The sequence below is a fragment of the Muscardinus avellanarius genome (assembly GCF_963383645.1).
Source record: "Muscardinus avellanarius genome assembly, chromosome: 12".
NCBI lineage: Eukaryota > Metazoa > Chordata > Mammalia > Rodentia > Gliridae > Muscardinus > Muscardinus avellanarius.
The window spans coordinates 102484092-102502408 of record NC_137798.1 but is presented as its reverse complement, the minus strand read 5'-3'; the positions used below and the strand labels follow the sequence as shown (position 1 = coordinate 102502408).

Genomic DNA, 18317 nt, shown 5'->3' with positions numbered 1-18317 from the left:
GGCATTCTACCTCTGAGCAACACCCCCAGCCCTATTTTTTACTCTTTATTTTGAAACAGGGTCTCGCTGAGTTGCAAAGGACCTCGCTAAGTAGCTGAGGCTGGCTGCGACCCGATCCTCCGGGCTCGGCCTCCCGAATGCTGGGATGACAAGCTTGCGCCACCGCGCCCGGCAGCAACCAAACTTTTAGGTCAACATTGCTGTTCCTCTCAATTTCCAAATGGGCGACTGAGCTTCAAAAGAGCCAGACGTCGGCCCAGCTCCACCCTGCTGGCCATTGGTAGGGCTAGATCCAGCCCAGGAGCTGGCCCCCAAAACCCAGCTCCTTAACAGACTCTGATGGAATCTCAGTGTCCTCAAAGATAATGAGGTCCACTCTGCCCTGTTTACAGGGCTGGGCTTGGGGTGGGGTTCCACGAGAAAAGTGACTCATGAGCCAGGTGTGGTGGCTCACACACACCTGCAAGCCCAGCACTGGGAGGCTGACACGGAGGGGTGGGTTGGGAGAAGGAAGAGAATGGGGTGCAGCTCTGACCTCCATGCAGCTCTGGGGTGGCTTGGGGTTTCATCGGTCACATGTCAAAAGTACCACATCACGGGGAAAATGTGCACTGTGCCTGAAGACCACAGGGAGGGACAGAGCGCCTATGGCTTCTGCTGCACCTGCTTAATCCCCCCAGCTGCCTTTCCAGGTGTGGCCGCTGTCCCTCACCAAGGGACACAACTGTGTACCTGCCATTCCTGTACCGCATTAGGCCCAAGTGCTGGCCCATGGGAAGAGACACCTCCTAGTGCCCTTGTTAATGGGAGACAATGGGGATGACGGTTAGCTGCCCCGCGGGTCATCCCCACACTGTGCTCCTCCTCCCCGGGGCTCTACCCACAAACACCCTCCAGGCTGCTCCCGCCAGAGCCACACTCCGCCCGCCAGGCCCCAGCACATAAGTGGGCAAAAACTCATCGCAGCAAAATAATGTTTTTAAGTTCTGTCTAATTATCCACAAACCCTTAATGTCTATTTTCTCAACTTCATCTCTAAACACATTGCAAACACGACAGGGCGGGGGGGGGGGTTCGCACACTGCCACACGCGGAACCAAGTCACAAATTGTGAGCGCTTTAATTACTGTAATCAATGTCAGCTGTGCTATTTTTACTTTCTGGGCTGAGGGAGGTTTTGTCATTTTGGCTAAAGGAACAGAGGAGGCTGGCTAGAGAATCCCGAATATATCCTGTTTACACTCACGAGACTGTGCACATACGTGTGATGTGCACGTGTGTGTGTGTGTGTGTGTAGCAGGGTCTGAGTTTTCACAAGTGACCCAGGGCCAGAAAACCTCCTCCTCCAGCTGTTCCTGCTCCCCATTTGGTCTGGGAAGCACCCCTTGCCTTGCTGGTCCAGCAGGACCAGACTGACTTAAGAGAAAGTCCCATCTTCCTGGAGGTTCACAAATGCCACTTATCAGACGCTATGACAAGTGGGCTCGGTGCCTGACCCTTGGCACCCCCACCTGCCTCCGCACCTCCGGATGCATCTCCTTGGGGTGATAGCCATTATCCCCCCAAGTCGACGGGAGTAAGTGAGTTGCTGGGGTCGCCAGCTAGCTGCAAGCTGGGCTGGGACCCACACCTCTTCCTACTGCCCCTACAGAAGAACATTAGAAGCCCCATAGAGTGTAAACCAGCCAACCAGCTCCCCAAAGCAGAACATACTTGTTTTGGGCATTTCCAAACTTGCCAAAGGGGTCTCCGGCCATCCCACCATCTCCAGTAAAGATGTAGAGGTACCCGTCATCCCCAAAGAGCAACTGGCCCCCGTTGTGGTTGGAGGCTGGCTCTTCAATCTCCAGGATTATCCTAAAGGGAGATAAGCACCCCCAATAAAAACTCAGCCTGCCACCCATGACCCCCAAACATACACAATCACAATAAAACCTCTCAGATGTCATTTTACAAGGGAAACACTTGTCATCCCCTTTATAACAAGTGACGTGGTAGATAGGCTAGACAGGGCTAATTCACTCCATTGCGTCAAGAAGGCCGTAGGGGCTCAGAAAGGTTGAGTGACTTTCCCAAGGTCACACAGCCCAGAGGTAGCAGAGCTGGGACTAGAACACTGGTCTCCTAGTTCTGGTCTAGTGTTTTGCCTGCTGCGTACACCTGCCCTGATAGGATTACGGGATATGCCAACCTGATCACTGGTACAGCTGGTTTCTTCACCCTCCTGACCTCCTGCACATTGGACACGTACCACTCAGCCATCTGAACCTGTGTGTGTAGTGATACTAGGAATTGAACCCAGGGTATTCTACCTCTGAGCTACACCCCCAGCCCTACTTTATTTTTATTTTGAAACAGGGTCTCGTTCAGTTAATGAGAGTCTCACTACTTGCTGAGGCGGCCTCCCAGTACTAGGTGTGTGCCACTACACCTGGATAGCCATCTAAACTTGTAAGGCCCGCAGGCCAGATGCTGTGGGTTGCCTTCTAAGGACTATGGGCCAGATGCCAGTTGCCCTGAGCGCCACCTCTTGGGAACCTCTTACAGCCACTTCAGAACACTTCCCCAGCCAGCGGCTTCCGGTTAGCTTTTGGAGACCAAAGGAAGAGAGAAGCCATGAACCTGTTGCTGCCTCAAGCAGTAACAGGTGCGGAGCCAGCAACGGCTATGGCTGATGCAGGCCCTGACTTCCACCAAGTGCCTTGAGCCCAAGGGCAAAAACTCAGCTGCACAAACCCCTTTCCCCCAGCCCGAGTGACAGCAGGGTGTCGCTGTCACTAATCATAGGTAACTCCACCTTGCCTGCCCCCCGCCTCTTAATGCCTGTGTACCCAGGCTTGTATATCATTGTTATTATTATTTTGGTACTGGGGATTAAACCCAGGGGCATCCTACCTCTGAGCTATACCCTAGCACTATTTTATTCTTCCTTTATTCCTTTATTTTCCTTTCTTTCTTTCTTTCTTTCTTTCTTTCTTTCTTTCTTTCTTTCTTTCTTTCTTTCTTATTGGTACTGAAGGTGAAACCCAGCGTTATTCTATCTCTGAGCTACACCTGAGCTCTATTTTATTATCTTATTTTGAAACAGGGTCTAAGTTTTGAAGGGCGTAAGTAGCTGAGGCTGGCCAAGAATTTATGATCCTCCCGTCTCAGCCAACCAAGTACCGAGATCGCAAGCATGCCCTACCCCAGCTTTATTCTTTAGTTTTGTTTCTTTTTCTTTTTTCTTTTTCTTTTTTTTTTTTTTTTTCGGTACTAGGAATGGAACCAGGGGCATTCTACCTCCGAGCTACACCCCCTGCCCTATTTTTTATTCTTTATTTTGAAAAAGGGTCTCACTAAGTTGCAGAGGGCCTCACTAAGTAACTGAGGCTGTCTGCGAACCATGATCCTCCCGTCTCAGCCTCCCAAATGCTGGGATTACAAGCGTGCGCCACCACGCCCGGCTAGGAATCAAGCTTTTAAAAATCACCGTAGAAGGCACGTCCATCCAGTCTTCCATCTCCCCTTCATCAGGACCATGTGATGAGCAGGATTTTATGGAGAAGTGGTTGTACAGGCTCATATGAGATTATAAGAATTATACTATCTCATTTTGCTCTGGCTGCCAGGAGGCTCCTAGTCAAAATTAGTGCAGTGATGAAATCCACATAGAAAACATATTTGGTTCTTCCTCATTTTATACACACAGTGTCAAGATCGTAGTTTTATTAGATATACAATGTGCTGCTCCTTGCCTATTTCAGGTCCATTCATGGCCTCCCCCTACCTGTTCTTTACCTAAGGGGAATCAGTTTCTATAAACTACATTTCCCATGCTCCTTTGCTAGCTGAAAAGTTCTGGCCATGGAAGGCATTGGCAGGACGGTGGTGTGGCGAGGTATCTCTCCCCATCTCTCTCAGACAGTCTCAGCAGCAGGATTCCCGGCACGGTGCCAGCCTTCGCTGGGTGGCTGCAGCTCTGGGGCTCCCGTAGGCCCACCTCTCACTTTGTCCTCCCAGCGGGACAGCATGCTGTGCCTAGCGTCACCTCCCGCCCCTGGGCTGCTCTTTGGCCATTCCTCACACCTGAGTAACTAATCCCCAGTGTTAATTCTGCCTGTTGGGGTCTCTGATACGGGAGTTATTTTCCTTTTGTACCCAAGTAACAGGTGTGCTCCTGGGCCAGCGCAGGTGAGCCCCATTTTTAAAACAGTTGAAGAATAAATAATGCACAGAGAGCAGGCTGTGCAGATGCTGAGAGCCAGGAGGCAGGAATGGAGAAAGGCTGGGGATGGGAAGGAGAGCCAGCCGCCTGGGGCAGAGGACGGGCTGGGGAGAAGCTGAGGGTCCAGGACTGTGCCTCTGGCCAGAGCCAGGCAGGCCTGGTGGCAGGTGAGCTCCAGAGGTAAATCAGTGCCCAGCTGTGTGACCCATCAGGCCACCTCAGCTCTCTGGGCCTCTGTTCCCTTTCTGGAATATGGAAAAAAGGAAACTCAGCTCAGTGGGTTTAGTGGGAATCCAGGGGACCATCTCAAGGACCTGATGCAGGAGAATTGGCGAAGAGATGGCGGGCCTTGGAGGCCAGGTGGGGTCAGGACATGGTTTCTTGTGATGTCTGTTTTATAGACCTGCCCCCTGACAGCTCCGAGGCATATTACTCCGTGGCTTGCCAGGTGGGTCAAACATGCACACTATTAGCTGGATGGGGCGACACAAGCCTGTAATTTCAGCTTCTTCAGGAGGCTGAGGCAGGAAGATCACAGATTCAGGGCCAGCACACAACTTAGTGAGATCCTGTCTCAAAATTAAAAATAAAGAGTTGAGCCAGGCTTTGTGGTGTATGCCTGTAATCCCATTTCTTGGGAGGCTGAGACAGGAGGATCACAGATTCGTAGCCAGCCTCAACTACTTAGCGAGTCCCTCCGTAACTTAATGAGACCCTGTTTCAAAATAGAGAATAAAAGCCGGGCGTGGTGGCGCACACTTGTAATCCCAGCATTTGGGACGCTGAGACCAGAGGATCGAGGTTCGCGGACAGCCTCAGCTACTTAGGCCCTCCTCAACTTAGTGAGACCCTGTTTCAAAATAAAGAATAAAAAAATAGGGCAGGGGGTGTAGCTTGGAGGTCAAATGCTCCGGGGTTCTATCCCCAGACCCGCAAAAAAAAAAAAAAAGAATTCAAAAAATAGGGCAGGTGTGTAGCTTGGAGGTTGAATGCCCCTGGGTTCCACCCCCAGACTCGCAAAATAATAATAATAATAATAATAATAATAATGATGATACATCTATTTACACACACACAAGCACACACACACAACATTTACTAAGAGACCCCGCGAGCCGAGGGCTGTCCCGCCCGCCATCCCTCGAGGGCACCTCTCGGAGCCGTGATCCAGCGTGTTCTCGTCGTCCTCAGAGCCTCGGAACTCGCTGATGCGGATCCACTCGCGGAGGCCGAGCCCCACGGAGTAGTAGACGTAGACCTTGCGGCTGCGGGAGAAGCGGGGGTGGAAGGCCAGGCCCAGGAAGCCCCGCTCGTCGCCCTCCCAGGGCGAGGTGAGCACGGCGCGGCTGGCGTTCAGGAAGGGCTGCTCCAGCCGCGAGCCGTCGGGCAGGTAGGCCCACACCAGCCCCACCTGCTCGGCCACGAAGAAGCGGTGGGTGCCGTCGCGGGCGTGCACCATGGCCACCGGGTTGCGCAGCCCGTTGGCCACCTCCTCCAGGCAGAGCTGCAGGCAGCCCCGGGCGTCGGCCACCACGCGGCCCAGGTTCGAGTTGAGGTTCTCGTTGACCAGTAGACTCGGGAAGCAGTAGTCGGTGTCGTCCAGGGCCAGGTAGCGGCAGAACTTGGCACGGTTGCCCTCCAGTGCCCAGAGCTCACGGTCTGGGGACAGGTGGCGGAAGAGAGCCCGGCACGGCTGCCACAGGTCCAGGCAGTAGTCCTGGCAGAGCCCGGGCACTGTCCGCAGGGGCGTGGACGGGTCCTCCGCGTCGTAGAGGTGGGCTGCGTAGGGCGAGCATTCCTGCAGGGACAGAGGCGGTGGGGAAGACCCCAAGTGACCACAGCCTCGCAGGCCGGGACCTTGCCATCCAGCCGAGAGCCTCGCCTCCAGCAGCAGCACCCGGGCGGGATCCCCTCCCGTCAAGGATGGTGTCAGGACCAACCATGTCAACTATTCCTACAGCTCTGCAGTTGTGCTGTGCGGTGCTGTGCGCCGGCCTGCCTGGAGGGGTTGGTGGCACCTTTATGTAGACTTTCTCTTTTCACATCGGGCATCCACCCGTCTGTATAATTTACTACACGGCTTTATCAGCATTGCTAAAGACGGCCTCCTAAGCCCCGCGTGGTGGCCCACGCTTATAAATCCCAGCATTCCAGAGACTGGGACAGGAGGACCATGGTTCGTGGCCAGCCTCAACTACTTAGGCCCTTTGCCACTCAGTTAGACCCTGTTTCAAAATAAAGAATAAAAAATAGGGCAGGGGGTGTAGCTCAGAGGTTGAATGCCCCTGAGTTCCATCCCCAGACCCAGAAAGAAAGAAAGAAAGAAAGAAAGAAAGAAAGAAAGAAAGAAAGACTCCTCAGAGCTTTCCTGGCTACTCCACCTACCCACCCTTCACCTCCTGGCCTCTGGCGTAGCTGTAAAAAGGCAAAACCAGCCTGTCATGTTTATAATCCCAGTGAGAGGCTGAGATAGGAGGATCACAAGTTCAAAGCCAGCCTCACCAACATAGAAAGGGTCTCTGCAACCTAGTGGGACCCTTTTTCCAAATAAGAAATAAAGTTGGGCTGGGGGTATAGCTTGGAGGTAGAATGCCTCTGGGTTCAATCCCCGGTATCCTTCCCCCAAAAAAGAAAAGGACAAAAACCAAACACTTGAGGGCTGAGATAGGAGGATCGAAGGTTTGAGGCCAGCCTCAGCAACTTAGTGAGACCCTGCTTCAAAAGAAAAAAGGGCCGGGGTGTAGCTTGAAGGAAGAACACCCCTGGGTTCAAACCCCAGCACCCACAGTAACATATGCACACCCATGGTCATAGCAGCACAATTCGTAATAGCCAAAATATGGAACCAACCTAGGTCTCCATCAACAGATGCATGGATTGCAAAAGTGTACACAATGGAATTCTACTCAACTATAAAGAACAAAATCATGCCATTTGCAAGAAGATGGAAAGACCTGGAGAACATTATGTTAAGTGAGATCAGCCAGGCACAGAAAGAGAAGGGACATATGTTTTCTCTAATACGCCCCAACTAGGGAGCATTGGGGATACCAGAGGGACTCCAGATAATGGAGGGGAAACCTCAGTAAAGCTAGAATGGAAGGACAGGAGGGGAAGAAGGCTGAGGTTGATTAATGGAGGAGCTACATCCGAATATGGGTAAAAGTATGAATATAGCTTGGTTACCCTGGACGCTCATTGTTGGGAGGGGGAGGGGAATGGGGGAGGGGCACCAAGCACAGTCTAAATGTATACTGTTTTCAATATGTTCCATATATAAATAAAAAATAAAAATAAAATTTAAAAACCCAGTATCCCCTCCCCCCCAAAAAAGACAAAACCAAGTGGGCTGGGGATGTTGCTCCAGTGTAGAGCGCTTGCCTGGGATGAGCAGCCCTGAGTTCCATCCAGCACTGGGGGAAAAATACAATACAATACAGTAAAAATTAAGTTGAGCTGGGCGCGATGGCGCAGGCTTGTGATCCTAGTACTTGGGAGGCTGAGACAGGAGGATCGCACGGGTTCGAAGCCAGCCTCAGCTACTGAGTGAGGCTCTCAGCAACTTAGTGAGACCCTGTTTCTAAATAAAGTATAAAATAGGTCTGGGAGTATATCCCGGAGGTAGAAAGCCCCTGGGTTTCACCCTCAGTACCACCAAAAGAATAAAAAGAAAGGAAGAAATGGGCTCTCACTGTGCTGCTCCAATCAGCTCTTTCTTCACCTCGGTGCAGGGGTGACAAGGTGCTCCTGCCTCTGTGATGAATCTTCCGGAGAGTTCCCAGAGGGAGGAGAGTGCTACTCCTGGGGAAACTGAGGCTTGAGGCCTCCAGTAGCAACTACACCACACTCAGGCTGATCTGGGGGTGTCACCCAGATCTCTGGGGTGGCCCTGCTTTTTTTTATTCTGCGGTATTGGGAATGGAACCCAGGGACAGTCTACCTCTGAGCTACACCCCAGTCCTATTTTGTATTCTTTATTTTGAAACAGGGTCTCACTGAGTTGCAGAGGGCCTCACTAGGTAGCTGAGGCTGTCCACACACCTGACCCATACCTGGCTGACCCTGCTTTTTTCCAGCCCTGCAATGGCTGGCAGGTGCACCCAAGCCCACACCTCCATATGACCCTGGACCTATCAGCCCTCCTGCCCACAGGTGCCTTGGACTCACCCCCCCCCAGGCAGGGCCCTGGGGCTGCCCCCTGCAGCAGCTGCCTGCAGAGCTGTGTTCCATGTGATAAATTAATCAGCCCCTGGTGTGTACCTCCTCAGACCGCTGGCATCACCAGTCTTCTTCCCATCTGCACGGGGCAGATGCAGATGCTGGCTCCTCGCCTCCCCTGAGGGTGAGAGATGCTGAGGACCCCCTGCGGCCCAGTGTGCACTCGCTGGAGTGTGGCCGGGGGTCACAGCCTCGGGGCCAACCCTTTGGCTGCAGGAGGAGGGAGCTGATGGACACATGCTCAGCCTCCCTTCTCGCCAAGGACAGTTCTGATGCTCACAAGAGTCCTCCCAGAAGCTGCCCCTGACCCCTGTTCCTAAGCATCAGTCACCTTTGGCAGCGGCCAGCTCACACCTGCACCCATGCCTGCTTCTGCCCTGGCCGCCGGAACCTGCCTCCTGCCTCCTAGGTTCCCTCACCCTCCGAAGAAAGAAACCCAGGAGCTGTGCGTGCGCCTGCTGAATTTCAGGGACCTACGCTGAGGCAGCGACCTGAGCAGGCCCCCCTGCTTTAGATCTCCGGTGCCCCCTGGTCCAAACCCTAGATCGCCCTGGGGGTGGTCCTTGACCCGGATGGCCCTGGAGTGGTCCCTGACCCGGATGACTATGGAGGTGGTCCCTGACCCGGATGGCCCTGGAGATGGTCCCCAGCACGAATAGCCCTGGAGGTGGTCCTTGACCCGGATGGCCCTGGAGTGGTCCCTGACCCGGATGACTATGGAGGTGGTCCCTGACCCGGATGGCCCTGGAGATGGTCCCTGACCCGGATGACTATGGAGGTGGTCCTTTACCTGGATAGCCCTGGAGATGGTCCCAAGCACGAATAGCCCTGGAGGTGGTCCTTGACCCGAATGGCCCTGGAGGTGGTCCCTGACCCAGATGGCCCTGGAGGTGGTCCTTGACCCGGATGGCCCTGGAGGTGGTCCCTGACCCGGATAGCCCTGGAGGTGGTCCTTGACCTGGATAGCCCTGGAGATGGTCCCCAGCACGAATAGCCCTGGAGGTAGTCCTTGACCCGGATGGCCCTGGAGGTGGTCCTTGACCTGAATAGCACTGGAGATGGTCCCCAGCATGAATAGCCCTGGAGGTGGTCCCTGACCCGAATGACTCTGGAGGTGGTCCCTGACCTGAATGGCCCTGGAGGTGGTCCTTGACCCGGATGGCCCTGGAGGTGGTCCCCAGCACGGATGGCTCTGGAGTGGTCCCTGACCCAGCTCTGCCTGCAGCTCGGGCCTCCATCCATCTTCCATTTCCCCACATGCCCGTCACATCACACCTCTGAGCCTCTGCACACTCTCAAAGTTTTTGTTTTGGGGACTGAGGATCACACCCAGAGCATTCTACCTCGGACTTACACCCTCAGCTCTTTTGATTTTTTTTTTTTGAAACAGAGTCTTGCTAGATTACTAAGAGTCTCCGTGCGCTGAGTAAGCCGTCTTTGGTCCTGCGACCTTCCTTTCTCAGCCTCCCAAGCACTGGACTTACAGGTGTGTGCCACGGCCCCTACCCCGCCCCCCGACTCTTCTCAAGCAGGCAGAATTCTCTCCATCCTTAAATAATGAAACAGTCATGACAAAAACCATAGCTCCTGTATCCAGGCAGACTACGGGCCAGGCTCTGGGTGCTGGGTGCTCTGCGGGAACTGCACCCGCAGCCCTGCTCTCAGGCACCCCGGAGAGAGGCGCGTTCTTATTCCCAAAGACAGATGAGAGCCAGGCATGGTGGGCACGCTTGTAATCCCTGTGCTTGGGAGGCGGAGACGGGAGGATCGCACAGGTTCGAAGCCAGCCTCCACTGGCTTAAGAGACCCTGTTTCCAAATAAAATATGAAATAGGTCTGGGAGTGTAGCCCGGAGGTAGAAGGCCCCTGGCTTCTATCCCCAGTACCACCAAAAAAAAAAAAAAAAAAAAGACAGATGAGGATCCTGAGACTCCGAAAGAAGCCACCAGCCCAAGGTGTCATGCCTCAGTGCAGGTGTCCTCTGGCTGGTTCTGCCCCGCAGCCCCCCACACCATGGCCCTTCCCGGCTCCTGCCTGCAGCAGAGCCCCCAGCCCCAGTCCCCGTCTGCCTGTATGTGATTGTTGTTTCTGAGTCTGACATCTCACGCTGACTCAGCTCTGGCCCCAGAGGCCTCAGGGGACGCTCCTCCTGCCGACAAGGAGGCTGTAACAGCCCCCCCCCCCGGGCTCCCTCAAAGGGGAGCCTGTGCTGGGTCCCAGCTGTGTTCAGGAGCTCCGAGCCAGGGGCCACCCGTTCCTGTTGCATGATGGTGGCTCTGTGCTGAGTGCTCCCCGGGACCACAAGGAAGCCAGCTCACTCCACGGCCTGTCCCAGCCCCTCTACTGCTGGGGCCCTGGTGGCTACTTGGAGTCTCTGGTTGGCTGCTGTCCCAGGCCCAGGCAGGAGCACCACATCTCCTGGGCTCGTTCTGTGGACAGGCGGGCCAGAAGGCCAGGCGTTGGGGCTCAGTGTGATGTCCTCTCCCCCATGATGCCCTGGAGCAGCCCATGGGTCAGCTGGCAGCTGTGTGTGGCCAGCTTAGGGTCCCCGTGACTCCCGTTTTACAGATGAGGAACTGAGACTCCAAGATCATGTGCCAGACGGGCGTGGTGGTGCATGCCAGTAAATCCCAGTACTTGGGAGGCTGAGACTGGAGGATCACAGGTTTGAGGTCAGCCTCTGCAATTTACTGAGGTCCTCAGCAACTCACTGAGACCCTGTTTCAAAAAAATAAAAGGAAGCTGGGCGTGGTGGCACACACTTGTAATCCTAGCATTTGGGAGACTGAGACAGGAGGATCGGGGTTCGTGGACAGCCTCAGCTGCTTAGTGAGGCCCTTTGCAACTCAGTGAGACCCTGTTTCAAAATAAAGAATAAAAAATAGGGCTGGGGGTGTAGCTTGGAGGTAGAATGCCCCTGGGTTCCATCTCCATTACTGCAAAATAAATAAAAAATAAAACAAAACAAAATAAAGTAAAAGGGAGCCAGGCATTGTGGTGCATGTTTGCAATCTCAGTACTTGGGAGGCTGAGAAAGGAGAATCACGGGTCCGCGAGCATACTCAGCTATTTAGTGAGACCCTGAACAAATTAGTGAGGCCTTGTTTCAAAATAAAAAATAGAGCTGAGGGTATAGCTTGAAGGTAAAATGCCCCTGGGTTCAATCCCCAGTACCACAAAAATGAATAAATAAACAAACAAATAAATAAATATAATAAAAGGGGCTAGGGTTGGAGCTTGGGGGTACAATGCCCCTGGGTTCCATCCCCAATACCAAAAATAAATAAACAAAAAGAAGCCAAGAAGTGGCCAAACCAGGGCTCACACCCAGACCTCTTAGGCTCACCTGCAGACCTCTCAGATTGGGAAGCAGCCTTCCGCTCACCAAGAGTCTGCTGGGCGTGGACTGTGTGCCAGGCAGCAACCTGGGCTCCCGAGACACGGCAGAGAGCAGAACCGACTTCTGGGAGCCATCCTGAAAGCAGGCGCTCACCAGCTCAGAGCCAGAGGGAGCAGGAGGCCCCAGGGGCCAAGCTGGAAACCTCGGAATCCCCATGTCCAACCACGAGGGGCCTCCGCACTTCCTCGTAGCCTGTGTTCCCTTACTCGAGTACAGTTCCAGCTTGGTTCTCAGACCAGAGTAGTCCAGAATTAGGAAATGACAAGAGGGCCGAGTGAGTGCTACCGGCAGGAAGGGTGATCGTTCTCAGTCCTCAGGGTGTCCAGTGGGGGAGGCAGCAGGGCAGGCAGCCTGCCACGCTCTGCCGAGGTGTCACCGTGGAGTCAGCAACACTCATGACTCACAGTGCCGGGTCCTGAAGCCCTCGTATGTCCACCTCCCACTCTCCAGGAAGTCTTTTGTACACAATGTTCTCTTCCTAGGATACTCCCTCTAGCCCATCTCTGCATCTGGCAAACACCTCCCCATGATGCAGGGCCAGACTCAAAAGTCCTCTCACTCCTGCGTTCTCCCAGCTGCCTCCCCAGCCCGTGGGCACTCCCATGGTGCTCTGCCCACAGCTCACACACAACATCCCTTGTGTTGCAATTCTGCCACCTACAGGAGCAGCTTTCCACTCCTGACTGACCCTTTCCATCGCCAGAGGTGACCTGGTGGGTCTGCTAGGCTGAGACTTAATTGTCTCTTCCCGTGCCTGTCCACCCCACAGACTGTGGGATCCTCCAGGGCAGGCCTCCCAAGACCCAGCACACAGTGGGGCTTCAGGGAGGTAGGCAGTGCTGCAAAGCGGTCAGCAAGAGGGCTTTGGAGCCAGAACACATGTACTCTGTGTGACCTTGGACAAGCTCCTAACTTCTCTGTTTCTATTTCCTCAGCTGTAAAAGGAGAAAGGAATTCCCTTCATAGGGCTCATGGGCTTTGGGGAGGAATAAATGGCAATGATACATGTGGGATTTTTTGGTAAAGGTTCAAATCATATGAGCTGTCAAGAAGTAACTCAAGCCGGGTGTGATGGAACACGTTTGTAATCCCAGTACTTGGGAGACTGAGATGGGAGGATCTGGGTTCGTGGCTAGCCTCAGCTACTTAGTGAGGCCCTCCACAATTTAGTTAGACCATGTTTCAAAAATAAAGAATAAAAATTTGGTTGGGGATATAGCTCAGAGGTAGAATTCACCTGGGTTCAATCTTCAGCACCACAAAAAATTTTTTAAAAAAAGGTAACTCAAGCCAAGCATGGTGGTGCAGGCCTATAATTTGGGGAGGTGGAGACAGGAGGGTTGCAGGTTTGAGGCCATCCTCAGCAATTTAGCAAGACCCTGTTCAAAGTAAAATTTTAAAAGGGCTGGGGATGTAGCTCAGAAGTAGAATTCCCTAGGGTTCTACCAGAACCCTAGAAAAGAGAGAGAGACAGGAGAGGGAGAGGGAGAGGGAGAGGGAGAGGGAGAGGGAGAGGGAGAGAGAGAGAGAGAGAGAGAGAGAGAGAGAGAGAGAGAGAGAGAGCACAGCAACTCAATGCCCCCTGTCCAGAAGACCTTCCCTGCCCTGGCACCCTTTTTGCTTTCTCCCCATGGTGTTCGGTAACTTCAGGGAGTCTTACGCATTCCAGTAAGTAGCAGGTGTCTCCTGACCTGAATAAGGGGGCTCTGGGTTTCTGGGGACGGGTCTGCTGAGAGGTGGGCCTGCAGGGCACCTCTGCGTGCTTCTACAGTCCAGGGTGCTGGGGAAGATAGCTTTGTGGAAGGCTCGCTCCAGCCGCGCTGGGGGTGCCACGTGTCCCAGCTGGACTTGCTCCTCCCAAGGACACAGGCATCTCATGGGTGGCCGAGGGCAAAGCCCCAGAACGGGTCTCCCAGCTTTGCCAAGGCAGATGTCAGGCCTGAGAGCCATCACTGAAACCTGTACATAAGGTACCCGGGAACCTCCCCTGGTGGAATTTGGGAGGCACTGGATCCAGACGTGGCTTTGGCTGGCAGAGAGCATGGTGCCCCAGAGGCTCCGGCAGGGACCCGTGCCCCAGCCCCAGCCTCCTCTGGAAGCTCACTCCAGACATGACGTCACTCCCACCCAAAGACGCCTGGACTGGAGGTGCTAGTGGACGCTCCGCCACAGCTTGCTCAAGACCAGGCGGTCCTGGGAAGGTTCCCAAGGAAAAGGAGGCGCCTCCTGCCAGCAGACCACACCAGGACTGCCTTCCCTCCTCTACCCCAACCTGCCCGACTCAGCCCTCAGAAGCAAAGTAAGCACTCAATAAACAAAACGTGGACTGGGTGTGTGAGCCCTACTGTGTGGCCAAGCAGCCCCCGGGGTGGGGAGGGATGAGGGTGCTTGGCCAGGCCACCCAGCTCCTTTGAGACGCAGCGCAGGGCTCGGCAGAGCCACCAGCAGGTGTGCATCCCACCCTCTGGAGCATCGCAGATTTTCCCGTGCCGTCCGCTGCCTCTTCTATCAAAGAAGCTGGGTTCACGTCAGCAATGAGTGGCCCACGGCTGAGGGACCCAAGGCAAGTGTCTGGCCTCCGGGTCCCACCCAGCCCTTTCCGGGACTGAGCAGCCATGGGGGCCCGGGAAAGCACTAGAGAATCCAGCTGCAAACACCAAAGTCTGCATGGCAGCCCTGGGGGGCAGGAGAAATCTGCCCTCCTTTTAAAGATAGGTAAGGGGAGGGGTGCAGTAGTGACCTTCCAGAAGGTGGCAGACCCAGGGCCAAAGCCCAGGATGTCTGACTCCCCTCAGCCCCCCTCTCCTCCCCCTCACCTGCCCTGGCTGGCTGCAGCTGGGACTCTGTGCTACCAGAGTGGGCCCTCCACTCCTGAGTCCTCTCTGCGTCCAGCTGCTGGCCAGGACCGAGCCTTGGGGCTTCCCGTCTCCTCCCCACTTCTGCACTTAGCCGGGCAGCTTTGCTCAGGGGGCTCTGGTCAGGCTCTGGGCAGCAGTCCCTCGCAGGAGAACAGGCATGGCGGTCTGGGGTGGGCAGAAGGGGCTCAGAGGATGGGGCTGGGAGATGGCACTCAGGTGATCTCGAGAAAGCCTCTGCCGGGCGGGGGCGCCATCCCAGGGGTTGGACACCGCTGGGGACTGGGAGCATCTCCGGGTCAAGGAGGAGGCGGGGGCTTTCCGACTGAGGGGGCGGGCCCTCAGAGGGAGCGGTGGCCCCCAGACCCGAGAACAGGACCACGCCCCGCGCCCTGGCCACGCCCCCTGCCGGCCCGGCCCCTCCCACCTTCTCGGCGGCCCTGAGCCGCAGGCCAACGCCTCCCCACCTAGAACCCGGGGCCGAGACTAGACCGGGGCGGGGATTCGGGGGGGGGGGCGACTCCAGGGGTCGCGGGCCAGGGAAGCCCCAGTCTCTGAAAAGTCCAGACTTGGTCGTCCCTCCTGTCCAGGAGAGGCAGCGGGCTAATGAATGGCGGGGCCCGGGGCCGCCCGGTGCCCAAGGCCCCCGCCCGGAGCGCCCCGCCCGCGCCCCGCTCACCTGGCACAGCAGGTCCAGCGCGTAGCCGGCGCACGAGGCCCACAGCGCGGCGTCCAGGCGGGCGGCCAGCGCCCCGAAGCGCCGGGCCAGCGCCGCGTCCCGCTCGGGGCCGCAGCAGCCGAAGGCCGAGTACTGCGCGCAGAAGCGCAGCGGCCGCGGCGGCCGGAAGGGCGGCCTGAAGTCCAGGCACTGCGGGTGCGCCCAGGCCCGCAGCGCCCGCAGCGCCAGCAGCGCCAGCAGCGCCCCGCCCGCCATGCCGCCCGGCCGGGGGGCACCCCTGATCGGGACGCCCGGCGGCGAGGGCTGCAGGCTAGCCAGCCCAGCCCCACTCCCCCCGGGCCGGGGAGGACGCGGGGAGCCCGGGCCAGGAACTTTCTGGCCACCGCTCTAAGGGCGCGTGGTGGCAGGGGCAGGTGGGGTGGCCCGGGAAACCCAGGCCCGGGTGGGGAGCGAGGGCGTGGCCGCCCCCACTGTCCACCCTGGCCCCGCCCCAGGCCGCTCCCTCTGCCTCCGGGGGTGGTTGTCTAGCTCTCCTTGCCGCGGCCCCCGCCCCAGCTCAGCCCTCCCCAACACACCACCATCTACCCTGCCCCGTCCACCCGAGTCTCTCAGCGCCAAACACACCTGGCGCTTTCCCAAGCCGACCACAGCTGATGACCTCCGCCACACCGATGACCTTCGCGGCTGCCTGGATCTGGCAAACTCCTACTCCGTCTCCATTGCCTAAGCCACACGCCCATCTTCCGCAGGCCTTTTGGGGCTGCCCCGGGGTACTAGGGCCCGGAAACTGAGTCCTGTGGCTCTGGCCCGATCCGAGGCAGTAATGATTCCAGGTCTCCGCGCGAGGCCAACATCTCCAAGTGTTTAAACAGAGCACTTTAACATAGAGAATCCAAGCCAAAGACGTCAAAAGGCCTACTTGGTGTGATGAGGCCACCTGGGACCCTGTAGAAGGGGTCTTTAAGCAGGACACAGAACTGGAAATGGGGCAGCTATGGTCACCTGTCCAAAGACCCTCCCCAGGAGCCTGTGGGTGGAGCTGGAGTGTGTGTGTGTGTGTGTGTGTGTGTGTGTGTGTGTGTGTGTTTATTGGGGATTGAGACCAGGGGCAGTCTACCTACAAGGTACATCCCCGTCCTAATTTTTATTGTTGTTGTAGTGAAACTTAGGGGCCTTCTACCTCCAGGCTATGCCCACAGCCCTATTTCACTTTCTGTTTGGAAACACATTCTCACTAGTTGCTAGAAGCCTAAGTTGCTGAGGCTAATTTGAATCTGTGATCCTCCTGTCTCAGCCTTTCAACGTACTGGGATTGCAGGCGTGCACCACCATGACCGGCTTTGACTCTATTTTTGTGTTTATTTTTATTCTGAAACAGGGTCTCTTTATTTTTTATTTTATTTATTTAATTTTTGCGGTACTGGGGATGGAACCCAGGGACATTCTACCTCCAAGCTACACCCCCAGCCCTATTTTTTATTCTTTATTTTGAAACCGGGTCTCACTGAGTTGCAGAGGGCCTCACTATGTAGCTGAGGCTGTCCGTGAACCACGATCCTCTCTCAACCTCCCAAATGCTGGGATTACAAGTGCCCACCACGCTCAGCTTTGGAACAGGGTCTCTTTAGGTTGATGAGAGTATCATTTTCTGAGGTTGTCCTCTAACCTCCAATCCTCCTGTCTCAACCACTCAAGTACTGGGATTACAGTTATGTACAACCACACCTGGCCCAAATAAAGTGTCTTTAAATGAACATGTCTTTTTTTGTGTGCATGGTACCAGGGATTGACCCAGGGGCATTCTGCCTCTGAGCTACATCCCAGCACTAGACCCACAGTGGAGAGGGATACAGCTCTCCCTCCTGCAGCCTTCAGCCTGTCCCTGGGTCTCTCTCTCTCTCTCTCTCTCTCTCTCTCTCTCTCTCTCTCTCTCTCTCTCTCTCTCTCCTCTGTGTCTCTCGTGGTACTGGGGACTGAACCCAGGGGTGTTCTACCTCTGAGCTACACTCTCAGTCCTATTTAATTTTTTGTTTTGAAGCAGGTGTCCCCAAGTTGCTGAGAGTCCTGCTCCATTGCCAAGGCTCTTCTCAAACCTGTGATCCTCTTCCCTCAGCCTCCCAAGTCCTGGGATTACAGGCACGGGCCACCTGTGCGTCTCATGGCTGAACAGGCAGAGTGTGGCTGGGGCACGCAGGTCAGGACAGAGACCGCCCCTTCTTCCCAGCCATGCTAGGTATCAGCTCTGGGTGGGTGTGGGCAGCAGGAGTGACACCGAGCCTGGGCCATTGCCATGAGGGCTGGACCCAGTGTCCTTCCCACAGAAGTCCCTGGAGAGATGGGCAACAGACCCCTGCCTGACAGCCAGGAGCGCAGCTCCCTGGTATCACGTGAGCCAACATGTGTTCATTAGCAGAGCGCAAGACTCAGTGCCTGGGCTTGCTGCGATCCTCCTGCCTCAGCCTCCTGGCTCGTTCAATCCCCAGTACAAAAACAACAAAAAGTAAAAATGATAGTGGGGCATATTCCTGTAATCCTAGGAGGGCTGCAGTTTGAAGCCAGCCTCAGCAATTTAGCGAGACCTTGTTTCAAAATAAAAGTCAAGTTAAAAATTCTGGGAGTGGTACTTAGGAGGCTGAGGCAGGAGGATCACAGGTTTGAGAACTGCCTCAACAACAGAGCAAGGCTCTAGGCAACCTAGTGAGAACTTGTTTCCAAATAAACAAACAAACAAAAAGGTGGGGGTGTCCCTCGGAGGTAGAATGCCCCCGAGTTCAATCCCCAGTACCAAACAGTACCAAAAAAAAAAAAAAAAAAAATAGCTGCTACATCAATTTCAGTTAAAGCAAAGGTCAGAGCAGGCCATGGTGGCGCACACCTGTAATCCCCGTACTTGCGAGGCTAAGACAGGAGGATCGCAGGTTTGTAGCCAGCCTCAGCAGCTGAGTGAGGCCCTCCACA

The 18317-nt window shown here is 55.4% G+C and overlaps 1 protein-coding gene across 1 annotated transcript in view; it reads right to left on the bottom strand.

The window, feature by feature from the left end:
* HHIPL1 (HHIP like 1) overlaps positions 1-16489 on the bottom strand; it is a gene marked incomplete at both ends in the record, with an annotated part of 32943 nt that extends 16454 nt beyond the window's left edge. The window contains 4 exons of the mRNA XM_080707227.1: positions 1714-1857; positions 5359-6005; positions 15360-15746; positions 16481-16489. Of these exons, the coding sequence (XP_080563353.1) occupies positions 1714-1857; positions 5359-6005; positions 15360-15746; positions 16481-16489 (1187 nt within the window). The remainder of the gene's footprint in view (positions 1-1713; positions 1858-5358; positions 6006-15359; positions 15747-16480) is intronic.
* Positions 16490-18317: the final 1828 nt, after the last annotated feature.